The sequence below is a fragment of the Dromaius novaehollandiae genome, chromosome 1 (assembly GCF_036370855.1).
Source record: "Dromaius novaehollandiae isolate bDroNov1 chromosome 1, bDroNov1.hap1, whole genome shotgun sequence".
NCBI lineage: Eukaryota > Metazoa > Chordata > Aves > Casuariiformes > Dromaiidae > Dromaius > Dromaius novaehollandiae.
Genome location: NC_088098.1, coordinates 11,176,545 through 11,189,902, shown reverse-complemented (window position 1 = coordinate 11,189,902; position 13,358 = coordinate 11,176,545). Strand labels below are relative to the sequence as shown.

Here is a 13,358-nt window from a genome sequence, read left to right as displayed (position 1 = left end):
AGCCCTTATTTGAGAACAAAGTGCCTACCTCCTTTTGGTGCAGCTTCTGGGATGATGCACATCTGGGAGAGCCCCAAAGGGATTTTGTCTTCATTGTAATTTCATGAGTGAAATTAGAGGGCATCAGCTTCTGAGCTTTGCTGGGTACTCCAAATTGCTTGTCTGAGATTTCCAATCTATTTAGGAATAACTGAAGTGCATTGCCTATTCAAATGAAGAGGACTTCAACATCCTACACACCTGGCAGTTCTCTATTTGGCCATAATTAACTCTTGACTAATTTATTTACAATCTTATTCTCTATTTATAAACCAAGTTTAATGGAGAACAAAGTAATCAGGAACTTTATAGTGTTGCTTGGATATATGCAGTCGGGTACCAGAGGATGGAGATGACTTGAGACAGAGAGGTTCTTAACCTGCAAATCTGATGCATGCGGATGAACCCCTGCACTCATTAAGGGACCAGATTTTTCCTGGACTTGGCTTACCTTAGGGATCTGGGAAGGTGCAGGCACAGAAGAGAGGACCAAGCCTGTGTTTAGGAGAGGGACAGTAATTGCAACAACAGCAGCCATTACCACAGATAAGCTGGAGAAAAGCACTATCACACTTTATTTTAGTATGCTACAAAATTCATTGTTGAACTTTATTAGGTACTTTAATACCAAGCATACCTTAAAGTAACAAAAATTATTGTTGTTATTATTTTTTTTACAGAAAATTAGGTATTCCAACAGTTTTCTTTACAGTTTGTTGACTTTAAAAAAAATTACACGTGGTTGACACATTACAATGGAATGCAATGGGAAAGCAGTAACATTTAAAAAGATAAAAACATACTACTCATACTGAATCAACATTTAGTGATGTACGTCCGTGAAAGTCTTTGTTTCTGTTTGTGTATAAATGGTACCTTTTCACTGAACTATCCTGGCAAGACTGCAAGATCTTGTGATGACACTTTTTTGCAACATTTCTCTATATTTAGAAAGGGCTTTACATGACACAGTCACCATGATGCGAAACTCAGTAGTCCGTAACAAAATAATATAGTACAGAAAAACCCTGTTTTTGTAGCTTCTGTCGCAGCAAAGGTGTCATGACTGCAGTAATTTGGGATATGGGTGAACCGAAAGAGCAAAAGAAGATGGTGATACGATAGCACAGCCAGACAGCAAACCCTCGCACAGGCTTTTGGGATGGGAGGGTGTCTGTGGCCCAGCACGAGCAGTGGATGAGGATGAGCGTTGCTGAGACACCATGTAACTAGGATCTCCTCAGTGCACCCAGCCTTTAAGGATGGGCGTTTTCCAGCTGACACTGGTTGGACTAATCACAAATTTAAATACCTGCTGGAAGTGGAACCTTAGTGAGTTTATGCAGTGTCATGTACTGGATTTTTCGCCTTTAGTTCAGTAGCAGGTACTGGGAATTTACTTATGGTGGTTGATTGATTTGGGTGGGATTTTCCATCGGCTCTAACACTGCTCCTGTGGAAGTCAGGAGCGTCTCCTGCACACGGCTGCGAGTGCAGATTTGGATTAAAACAAAATGCTTTCTAAAAATCCCACCCAGATTCACATATAAACTTTACTTGGCAAACACCCGCATTAGTGTTCGGCTTCTAAGGTTAGCAGGGCCACAGTGGTACCTCATTAGTTAGATAAAAGAGTTATCTAAGTCTTTATACTTATTTATTGACAGTATGATCAAAGCTAATTTTTCATCTGGCTCCCTCCTGTGCAATTCGCTCGGCGTGGGCTGTTCACCATCCAGGTCTATTAAGTCTTTCTCGATTCCCCGCGCGTCGCCCAGCTCTTGCGGTTCGGCGGCGCTGGGGACCGCGGCTGCCCGGCGGGAGCTGGGTGCCAGGGCCGTACCCCGGGCGCCCGCTCCCAGCTGCCCCGCACCTATTCACGGTGTATATTTGCCAGCCCCGTTACTATATGGATTGATTTTAAGGCCAGAAGGGATCGTTAGGTCACCTAGCCTGATTGCCGTTAGCACAGGCTAATGTCGCTAGGTGGTTATATGGCAGAAAAACAACAGAAATGTCCTTACAGCAGGCAGCTGTATGTTACATTTAAGGGGTAAATTACTTTCTCCTATTAAAAAAAGGAAATCGGGTGCTTTTATTTTGTCACGTTAAATATAAACAACTCTATGTCGCTTGGGAAATTATAGTATTATGATATTCAGTCAGACGTATCTTATAGTATATATGCTTCGTAGAACTAGAATATAGGTCAGAAATAATTTTTCAGTCTTAAGTTTGTTACAGACATAGCTTAATTGAAACACGTATGCAGTAAAAATTGAGAAGCTTTACATTTTTAGTCAACTTATTATACAGTGGAGTAAATGAAGTGCAGAAATGTAGCAGTAAAAGTTATGCTTTTTCCACTAGGTGATGAAAACATTCAGAGAGTCTATTTATAAATGCTAATTTAAGAGAGATGTCCTATCAGCTTCTTGGCTACTGGGATAGGAATAGTCTGGAGTTAACTGCCTCTCTACCGTGAAAGGTTTTAAAGCTTTTTGCTTTTCATCTGAATAAAAAAAATGACATTTACAAACCTCTTCAATGCATATATATTACATATGTTTCTCTAGCAACAACTACACCCCTTTTAATTTATTCCCCAAATGTGACTTTTCATGCATGTCTTCTGAACGCTGTATTCAGCCACAGTTTCTAATGAGCTGGTGTGTAATCCATGATCGCATTTCTCTTCCAAAAACCACTTCCGTGTCTGGCTGATCTATGTTTAGAAGGTAGCGCTTACCAAACAGGCAGTTTTGCACTTGTCAGCATTCTTCTCCGTCGGAGGCCCTTTCCCAAGCTTCTTCCCGTTTTAATGTTGATGTACAAAAGCTGTTATTCATTTTATTTTGTGCTCATTCTAGTGAGGATTGGCTTAGTAGGACTGTGCAAAACAGAGAGAAGAGAGAAGCTGGTTTACTGCCAGCAAACATAAAGACATTCATACTGTGCTTGGCTCAGGGCTAGCGTCTGGTCAATAGTCTAAATACATTTCTTTATTTGTATTTCCATTTATCACGAGACATGACAACTTTAATCTTTAGATCATTGCAGTGATTTGTAATCTAGATTCCTTAAAAAATCGGTTTTCATCAACGAATCGACACGGGAAGTCAAAATAATGAGATTGTTTCATTTTAAGTTTGAACAATAGGAAAATAAAGATACAGCGTGTATGGGACGAGAATCACATTTGCTGGATTAATACCATGCATCACGTTAAATTCCTGGCATTTCTGTTTCATGTCAATAACTTCTTTCACTCCCCTGTGCCCACAGGCCACATTTGTTAATAGGATAAAAGAATACATTGTGATAGATTTGAAAGGAACAGTCCCCAGTGATGACAGAGGTGTTTTTGATCCAAACTCTTTCTCAAAAACTAACTCCCACCCCTGCAGTTTCCTATACGTTGAACAGAACTGCATATGCTGGGCAGCAAAAACTAACCGCAGCTACGCTGTGGAGGGCGAGAAGAGCCCTTCCTCGGCCGACCGAACTGCGCTGGAGGGGCAGCGCGGGCAGCAGAGGGACACACGGATCCCTTAGGAGGTGTAATAGAGATGTGGAGGGCTGGTGGATTATCACTGCCTCCAGCTGCCTCCAGCCACTGCCTCCAGCTCCTCTAGGCTTCACCGGGGACTTCTTGGGGCAACCAGGGATGTGTTACTGGTCAGAGCTCCTACGAGCCCGAAGCCTGAGAGGAAGGAAACCACCTTCCTTGCAACCCCTTTCCACTGCTCCTAGCACGGTGGCCTCAGTGGGAGACTGCTGGAATTCAGAACTCGAGGGGATTCCAATTTTTGTGAAAAAAAGAAAAAGAACAGATTTAATTGTGAAATTACAATGCTCTCTGAATTTCAGAGCTAGCAATTCTGAAAAAAGTTAGTGTAAGAAGACTGAAATATTTCATTATTTTGCCCAAATTACATGGACCAGCCACCTTCTGCCATTCCCCAAGATGTCTCACACTGCCTTGACTCCTGTGGACCCCTTGGCCTGTTGCTAACTCACCCACAAGCTTCAGGGAGACCCATGCCCCCGAGAAGATGCCCAGAGTCCTGAGGGCTTTTAGCGCGCAGGGGTAATTCAGGGAGCCCCATGGCTGCCAACCATGAGGCATGCTGCTGTGGACCTGCAAACCTGGTTTCCCCATTAACGTCCAAAAAATTGATGTTTTTAGAGCAAAGACTGTTTTGGCAGAAAATTTCTGACTCCATATAGCCCACATAGCTGTATGCTCAGCGTACATCTTTAGTGCAAATATATTTTACAAAGAAGACACTTTTATTGATATTGCTGAGACTAGAAACTAGCATATAATCTATCCAAGAAGGATGAGCTGAGTTTAAGGAGGGACCTGCCAAAGATGAATGGCTCTGTTTCGCTTTTGTCAGAAAATGAATACTCAATGTAGTGTTCACTTTGGGAACAATATTTTAATGAGGTTATTATATAATGGGGTTGATAATTTCCACTTGTAAAAGCAAAATAACCATTTAGAGCTTCTTGAGCTTCATTTGTCCCTTTTAAAACATATAGCAAAAATGAAGAATAAAGAGTGGATGAGAAATTCACATATTTCTGATAAATAAAATGTATTAAAAATGGTCTGAATCAGGAATTTTAGTGTATTTTACAAATATAGCTATTAATATCATAATTAATATGATAATATGGATAAGTAGCATTACTGAATAAATGAAAAGAAAGAGAAAGTATTTGAACGTCCTATCTTTTTATTTAAGTGAGATATTGGTTTTTTGAGCCTTTTAAGACAATCCATAGTGAGTGAAACTGGAATCCAGAGAAAGCCAAAGTTACACAGTGAGGAGCACATGCCCTCATGCTCCCATGAAAAATCTAAGGTTGATAGAACAGAGTGGACCATTTCTTTCAATTATTTTTTAATTATGCTCTGTACCCATGTTATTCAAATCCTTCACAGTGTTATACTGGATTCCCAGCAATCAGTGTTATAACATACTAAAACCTTCCTTAGTTCTCTTGGCAAACATTGCACACAGGAGTTATACACATGGAAAAGAAATTTAATAAATGCCACAGGCGCCTAGTTGATACTATGGAAAGAAGAACTTGCAGAAATCAGTCATTCACATCAAACATCCCTCAGTCTGCTTTGTAGCACATCACACGCTTTTAACTCCTTGAAGTTTCTTTTCTTACAGCTACTTACAAACCTTTTCTAGTGCTGTTGCCTAGAAATCAGTTGATGAAAGCAGTCTTTGTGAAAGCCATATTGCCCAAACCACCTAGGTGCTATGCTGTTAAATTCTCTATTTAAAGTCTTGAAAGGCTTCCTGTTTCACTGACATCCTGACAACACAGGTATTGTTCATATTTGACCTGTTCAATTAGGAAAGTCAGCTGGCTGCAGAGCTGGGGTACAGTCACCGACTGAGGGATTTATAGCATTTCAGTGTTTGAGTAAATTTTCAGAGAGGCCACCAATATTTCTTTGTTATGAAGATGAATCATAGGGAGATTTCTCCAGGTTGCTCCCTGCCAAGGTATAAAACCACACACTGAATTTCAGACAGTCCATTACATTACATTATTGTAAAGGCAGTCAGATGTACAGTAAATACACAGAAGAAGGCAGACCTTCCAGGAACGTATTTTCTCTCCAACAGACTTTACACTTTACCCTATTAATTGTTACCAGCTGTATATGTATACACTCTTCTTAGCCATTTATTTGACTGGTAGTCTAGAAAATGACAGTTTTCCAAGAGTTAATCTTCTTTTGCTCTCTCCAAGCACAGGCCATTACTGTGGTCTACTGAGCTAAAAAGCAACTGGCATTCATGATCCCACCACAATCAGTGCTATGCCAAAGCCACATCAGCTCTCAAGAGCCCATGGAGTAATGAAACACTGGTGAACTCTTCCAAGCACCTCTACAGCCCACAGTATCCCTCTAACCTAGGGAGTGACATTGCTAGTATCGTCTCCTAAATGCTGGTGGTGTGGTTGGTGTATGGTGGGAGATGAAGGAGGAGAGAAACATTGCTGCTGGAGGTCTGCAATTGGAAACAAACATGCTGAGGCGCCTGGGACACTCTTTAGAGGCTTGGTCTTGGGCAAAGCTGCTGCCAAGGCAGCAGGCCAAGAAAACCTGGGACGTGTTCAGTTTTAATGAGGCACTTGAAGTTCTCGCCTTTCTGCTTGTGATCTGGGTCAGCTCCTTATAACCAGAGGTAGGTGGTTTTGCTGCTCACATTGGGGTTAGTGCAATGCTAGGCATGTTAAAAGCTTCACTTGTATCTACTGCACATCCAAAATCAAATAACAATGTGTGTTCAGGGCCGGGGCAACATTCAGATATGGTTAATTAAAAGGCAGGAAAGGCAGGGAGATGCCCAGGTGCAGGGGGCAGCCAGTGTCTGCTCTTCCCTCCTTTCTTTGAAGATCCTCCCTTCAAAGCTTATAACAGCAACTACTTGGGAGGCCTGAGAGAAGGATTTTATTTTCTGTGTTATGAGAGGAAAATAGAAACTTGTTCAGAGAGTTTCTGTAAATGTCTGTTCCCATTTGACTACCTGCCGTGGCTGCCTTTTCACTTTGATATCGCGGCGTCCTTTGCCCTGGTCTTGCCAGGGCAATCCTTATGCAGTGCCCTGAGAGCCACCCTGGGGCAAATATTATACTCTTAATAAACAGCCGGGCATCACCTCAGGTCCTGTCCTAACTCATAAGACCCCTGGTGATCAAATCTGCTGAATCTCCAGCATGTGTTTTTGGAGATGCTGACCACAGACAGTCCTAGCAGTAGTGGTGTGGTCAAAAGCCGAAGGAGTTGTGCTATCTTGTGCCTACCCATGCACTGCAATTCAGACGCAATAAGGAAGACACAAGACTCCCCTCCTGAAATGGAAATACGAATGGCCAGAGATTTCCCAGCTAGACCTCTTTTGCTAGCAGCTTTCTCTCCAGTGCTTGATTCTTCAGCGTCTTTTCAACAAAATGTGGTAAATGATCTCCTGTCCTCACTCAGGCTAGATAAGTGAATTTCCTCCTCATCCTGGCAAACCAGCAAGCAGGATCACATTCATAGCTGCCAAAGCCTAACTCCAAGTGCAGGGGTTAAAAGACTGTGTGGGGTATACAGCCAACATTGAGGAGTTACAAAAACTTCTACAAAACTTCAAGATTGCGGTTCTGTGATATTTTTGTCTGTACAGCATTAGAGGGGATGCTCATCTCAACAGCAGGTGTGTGAGCTGCCTCTTCTGCCGCAGCACTTCCTTGCAATAAAACAGAATCAAATCAAATATGTAACAACAAGGCTTTAACAGATCCGGTATTCAAGCGCTGTGAAACCCGAGCGCTGAGGGGAATGATATGGCTTATTCGATCTGCTGGGCTGTGTTTGGTGCTGCCTGTTAGTGGCAGCAGTTTAATTCCAGAGGCAGAGGCTGTATGAAATGTTTTCAGAAGCATGCAAGAATTTGCTAAATGCGCAACGGAAGGGAGCCCGAAGCTAGCCACAGCACAGGAGACTTGCTCCGTGGCCATGCAACGACATTTCTGGAATCTGAGAGGATGGTAGGAGTTAACTGCTGAACACCAAGAATGCCATGTTTATTAGACGTCCTTTTCCAAGAGGAAACAGAAAAATGGATGAAAAATCTGGTCAGAATAATTTTGCCGGGTTACTGGTGTCTGTGTTCTGCGTGCAGCTGGACAGTGCTTGGCCACAAGTAATTCCTGTACTGTCATCCACAAGAAATAACCCAGCGTGCTGAAGGCGCACCACTGACCTAAAGCTGCACTCCTTGCACACTCACTCCTGCCAGGGACTGCCAGGCTGCTCAGGTCCTACCATTCCCTGCCAGACTCTGGCTGCTTCTTGGAGTTTTAAAATCCGGTTTATTCTTATACCCTTTCTTCCCTTTTTCTGTTGCTGTACATGAGGGCTGATTCAGGGCAGGAGGGAAAGGCTGACAGCGCAGGGAGACTGTTTAATTGTGCACAGTGTGCTACCAAGGGAGAAGAGTGACGCAACAGTGCAACATTATCTTCTGGGGTTTTTGTTTTATTTCTCCAGACAGAATGGCTGTTGGAGGTGTTTTGACAGAGAAAATTGTGGTTGTTAAGACAAACTAATTAAAAAAAAATGGATCAGGCAATGAAGTCTGACCACCTTATGCTGAAGTATGAAAGGAGAGACCCACTGAGAAATAAAGTCTGGAGCCCAGAGCAGGTCAGGACAGTCTCCCTGGTGATGTTATTGGTTTCTTCAAGTTCATATTCTCTTCCAGATGGCAATTTGGAGAAAGGTGAGAAGCCTTCCTTGGGGAAGAGAGCCAATAAAGGGCGGGCTTGGGGATGCATTTCCCGTAATGTCGGCTACCTAGAACTCAGGCATCTGCTCCCCGACTCCTGGGCAGTCCCTGGAGCAAGGCAGGGCCTGCTCCGAGTGACTCATTTCATGCCCACACGGTTTTCCAGGGCGGATGACACCCCTTAGATGGCTCCTAAGGGAATGGAGACCTTTGGCTGAGACTGGAGACAAGTCCGAGATGGATGAAGTTAGATGTGTGAATCCTGGGCTCTGAGATAAATATACACACACACACACACACATATATATATATCCTGCACAGAGTGATTAACATGAGGAAACACAAGGAATGGAAAAACAAGGAGAGAAGCTACTGCCCATGCGTAAAAGATAATATTCAGCCTGAGATATCAAATTAATACGCTGTTGTGGATTAGCTGTTTTAACAGGCTGTCAAAGTTCTTACCTGAACACAACTTCATGATGAGTATTTTTAATCCTGTTGGGATGTGTGGTTGCGTATCAGAGGTATTCCCTCTGGGGGGGGCTAATAGCTTTACAGAAGGTGAATTTAAGGTTTTTACCTCCTGCCTAGGAAGGCTGAGGAGGATCAGCAGCTAAGAGGCTGGCTGGCCTTGATGCAGGAATCCTAGGAGCAAGCCAGCCTAGTGGGAAGGCATGAGCCAGCCTATGTATTGTTGTCAGCTTAACTGCTCTTGTCAATAAGATCGTACCTAAGGAAGCGGGTGAATTTTGACTGCAAATCCTGGGAAGTGGGCTTAGAGCAGCTTAAGGGAGGCACCTAATCGTAGTCTGACAATTTTCTTCTTTCAACATGTTCCTCCTAAATTTAACCAGATGGCAATCATGGGCTCTGAAACGCAGAATATAGGCAGCTGACAGGCTGCCGCTGTCACTCTGCCTAATGCCTGGTTTGGGTGGCCTTCTAGTTTGGATGCAGGTCTAAGAAAATAACCTATGTGTCAATGAATAAGACAGACAGAAAGATAGACAACCATCTCAAGGCTGGAGGAAGTCATAGCTGACCTCCCTGTTGTCTGGGCTGACGGACATGGGATTCCCTTGGGTGACGGCTCAACCACCAGCATCTCCCTACCAACAGCCTCCAGACCCCTGCGGGCTTGTAGTGCTCCCGCATGGCTCTGTGCCGGTGTCACGGTGCTGAGCGCGTGTGGCCTCCCTGCCACGACCAGCCCGTGCAACGCAGCATGCCGTGAGCAAGGAAGGGGGACGTGTGTCTCTTCGGAGTGGGTGTCAAAACTGGGAGATTCAGTGGTCAGATCCAACACAACAGTGGAAAGGGTTGTCTTCCCTTTCAATATTTACTCTGTGCCTGTAGAGAAAAGGAAGATTTTTGTCATAATGAACAAATACAGCAAAAAGCCTCCTATTGTTTGTCCCAAAGAGTTTTCTTTTGCCACAGAACAGAAAGTCAGGAGGCGTCACAGAAACGCTCCTTCCTCCGGCAGTTCCTTTCCAGAGTCCTTGTCAATTTGCCTTTTGTGCTTGGCGATACTTCTGGGGAATCGGAGATGGGAGTCACGTCTCAGGACAGGTTTGCTGGCATGGGAGATAGAGTATGTTGTTGGAAGAGCTGGAGAGAGGCTGAAATGCCTTCATCAATAAAGTCTTTCATGTTAAGTAGCTTCCTGCTCTGCAGAGTCGTAGGTGCAAGCCAAGCAAAACCAGTTACTTGTTGTTCATCTATTTTTATTTCCTCAGTGTGATTTGCTGGAGCCTTTCTCTACCCAGATGGTCAAATAAATTGCTGTCACTAAACAGGAATCCCTGAACAGTGATTCCTAAACTCTTCCTGTTCCTTAACGGTTTCATGAGAAAATATTTTACTTTCTTTATATTCTCTGTATTAGGTGGAGTTGTTCTTTAATTTCTTTTTGGGAACTCAGATGATCTGTAGTTATTTTTATTTGTTTCACTAGCCTTCAAGCTGCATGATCAGCCTGCTCAGAAAGCTTTGTATCATCTTTATTTAGAACCAGTTATGAACTTTGATCTGTACTTGTTTATTGAGACCCCCTCCAAGGATCAGGCCATTTTAGTGTGGGTACCTGGATAAGGTCCTGGGCCTGAAAATGTTTGGGTTGTCATTGTGTGTTTTTATGTTTTCTTTATTTTTGTTAACATCCACTTTGGGTCTAACTTTCTTAGCTGTATATCTTTCTTTCAGGCGTTTTCTTCACTGTGCTAGACAATGTTAGAAGTTGATGTCAGCGTATCTTTGGTCTACGAAAACAAGTCTCGTTGATGCAGACACACTTCTGCTTTTTCGGTAGTGTCTGCCGCACGGGGTGTGGGAGGCCGTGAGCAAGAGGTGGCCCGGGAGGAGGAGAGGCACTCCTTACCACCGACCTAAAATGCGGAGCACGGGCTTTAAATGCATTTATGCACAGCAGAGAGAGAGTAGGAGTCTGGTCCTGGGCGAAAGCCAAGATACTGAGACAGGCTCCTAAAGGTGCCAGCCGGGATTTCTGAGTAAGGAAACTGCTACGGCGAGGCTCATTTCCCAGTCTTCAGCGAAAGGGTGCTCTGCTCTTTTTGAAACAAACTGCATTTCAGATCATTTCCTGACTCGTGTAGTCAGTTTTTCCTCCCAGCAGAAGCAAGGCCATGACCACTGACTAACCATTCTGGCCATGGGCGGCAATATTTCAGAATTTCTCTTTCGAATAGGCAATATCTGCCTTCTCGGCGCTGCTGAGCACCAAGTGCTCACAGGAGGCAGCCAGTCCTGCCTCTGTTTGGAGCAGCAGATGCCAGAAAAGGGGGCAGGAACTGTAAATCTCATTCGTTTTTGCCTTTCCTCATCCGTGATCAGGCCACTGCAGAGACTCGCTTTTGAGAATTGCCTGGGAACCTCTCACAGTTGTTAATTTATGTACAGGGCTGGTCAAGATCTGCATAAGGTGTCCTTTTCAACTTCTTAAAAAACATGTTGCTGTTTTAGAATGATTTTTTTTGAATGACATTTCCTGAAATGATTTGCTGATTTCAATTAAAACTTGATGGGTATTTTTGTTTACCATTTTGTATGTTCTCCTCGCAAACTGCCTTCTCAGCACATCCAGGATTGGGAAAACAACTACAGGAAGTTCAGTTTAAAAGTATCTCAGGAAAAGTAGTAAAACCCATCAGTGCCTGGAATAGTAGATGAATTTTAAATGCTTCAAAATAGTAATAACATTTAAACTTTTCTTTCTTTGTGCAAAATCAATTTCTCTGTTCCTTGGCCATCTTTGATACTAGACGATCTGGGAGCAGTGCATAAATCTGACGTCCTTCCCTGTTACTCAAACACACATCCAGTTTTGAGGAAAAGCTTTCTACGTGTAAGCACTTGTGTTGGTGCCCATCCTCTGCCTCCATCTGCCCGGGTCAACGCCGCTCAGAGACACCCCCAGAGAGAGGGTGATGCGGGGGTCTGTGGGTATCGAGGGGTGTCTGCTTCATCACATCCATCATCGGAGCTCTTCCATTCTCCATCGCGCGTTTGTTTCCTGGCACTTTGCATCTGCTCGGATGAATGCTTCAGGTAGTGCTTATTCGTTTTAAAAACATTAGGAGTGCACTGGCAGGCATCAGCTGCTTACTAGTGCTTGGAGAGTCTCTGATTACAGTCTAGATTTATACCAAAAAAAAAGCAAGGCCTGTTTGTAAAATGACTGCATTCCCATGAGGACTTATCATTCCTCAAAGCCTTTTTCAGCACTGATACAGTAAGGAGGAACAGGCTGTTTCCTTACCTACAATAGCTCCTGCCTGCTGCTGTGGATGCCCAGCAGTCACTGTGGGGGAAAGGGGATGTATGGAAAAGAAAGGAAGACAAAAGAAACCGAGGTGCGTGTGGGGGCCAGTGCATGGGGCTGCTCTGGCTGTTGGACCAGATCAGAGCAGTTTAGCCTTCACGCTAACCATGGCGTCATCTTAAAGGGCTTCCAGCGTCTGGCCTCAGTCAAAGGCAACTGATGAGCTGCAAACAGGAATCTCCTTTCTGTGTCAGTGGAATGTTGTACAGTTGCCGAATTGTATTTTTACGTAAAACAAACAGATAAAAGTCCGAAGAAGCTTAATTCTGAGTTTTCAAAACAACAAATTAATCATTAACTAATGGCTTGCTGGGAATATGAACTTGCTGTCTGTATATCATCTGCGCAAATACAAAATATTTGGGGCCATGCCTAAGATGCATCAGCATTTCCAAAGTTTAGAGATGACATCCAAAACACTTTCTTCACAAGCAACATCCAAAGAAATCTCAGTGGGTGAAATTCAGCTAGACAACAGGCTGGACCTGAAAGATTGTAAAGCCTGGGTCTAAGAAGAGGAAGAAGCTCCTGATGGCCACCATCAGTCAGGTGCATGCAGCAAGGTCCTGAGGGAGCATGTGACAGCATCAGTCCAGGCATCTTTCCTTTTAAGCTCTCCTGCAGGATTGCTGCAAAACTGATTTATGCAGGCTTTGGGCAATATGTAACAATGTATTATGGCTATTACATTTATATCACTGCCTTTAACTTTTTTTTGAGTTACTGTAAATGTGTTAAGTGCACTCTTGCAAAAAAGAAGGGGAGATTCCTTCCCCAAAGAGCTTTCATTATAGAAGGAAGACAGCAATTAGCAGTGCAGAGCAAACGATCCTTCACAGGGAAGAACAGTATTGTGAAATATTTAGCTCAAAAGCATTCAGGAAGGCAGGCTACTTTTCCCTAGCCCTGAATGACGGTACGATACCATGCCCTAGTCATGCTCTTTCTCTTCTGGTTCAGAAATAGGAAGGTGACAACTTTGCATGTATAGCAAACCCTGTAGTTGCAGTTATATCCATATATATATGCAGATTTGAAATTGAGGTGACAATGACAAGAGCATCACCCCTCATGTTGCCTTTCTTCGTTCTGTGGAGTAGGTCGTAGGAGGGAAGCTGTTGGCTTCTGCCTCTGCTGGCTTCATTCTGACGTTTTGCAGA

At 43.6% G+C, this 13,358-nt stretch overlaps 1 protein-coding gene across 3 annotated transcripts in view; it reads right to left on the bottom strand.

Annotated features, from left to right (window-relative positions):
- Positions 1–586: 586 nt before the first annotated feature.
- Positions 587–13,358, bottom strand: part of LHFPL3 (LHFPL tetraspan subfamily member 3) — a 271,087-nt gene continuing 258,315 nt past the window's right edge. For all 3 annotated transcript variants that reach the window (XM_064505473.1, XM_064505477.1, XM_064505472.1), the window contains one exon: positions 587–2,929. Coding sequence is in view for 1 of the 3 variants with exons in the window: in XM_064505472.1 (XP_064361542.1) it covers positions 2,901–2,929 (29 nt within the window). In the remaining 2 variants the exon portion in view is untranslated. The remainder of the gene's footprint in view (positions 2,930–13,358) is intronic.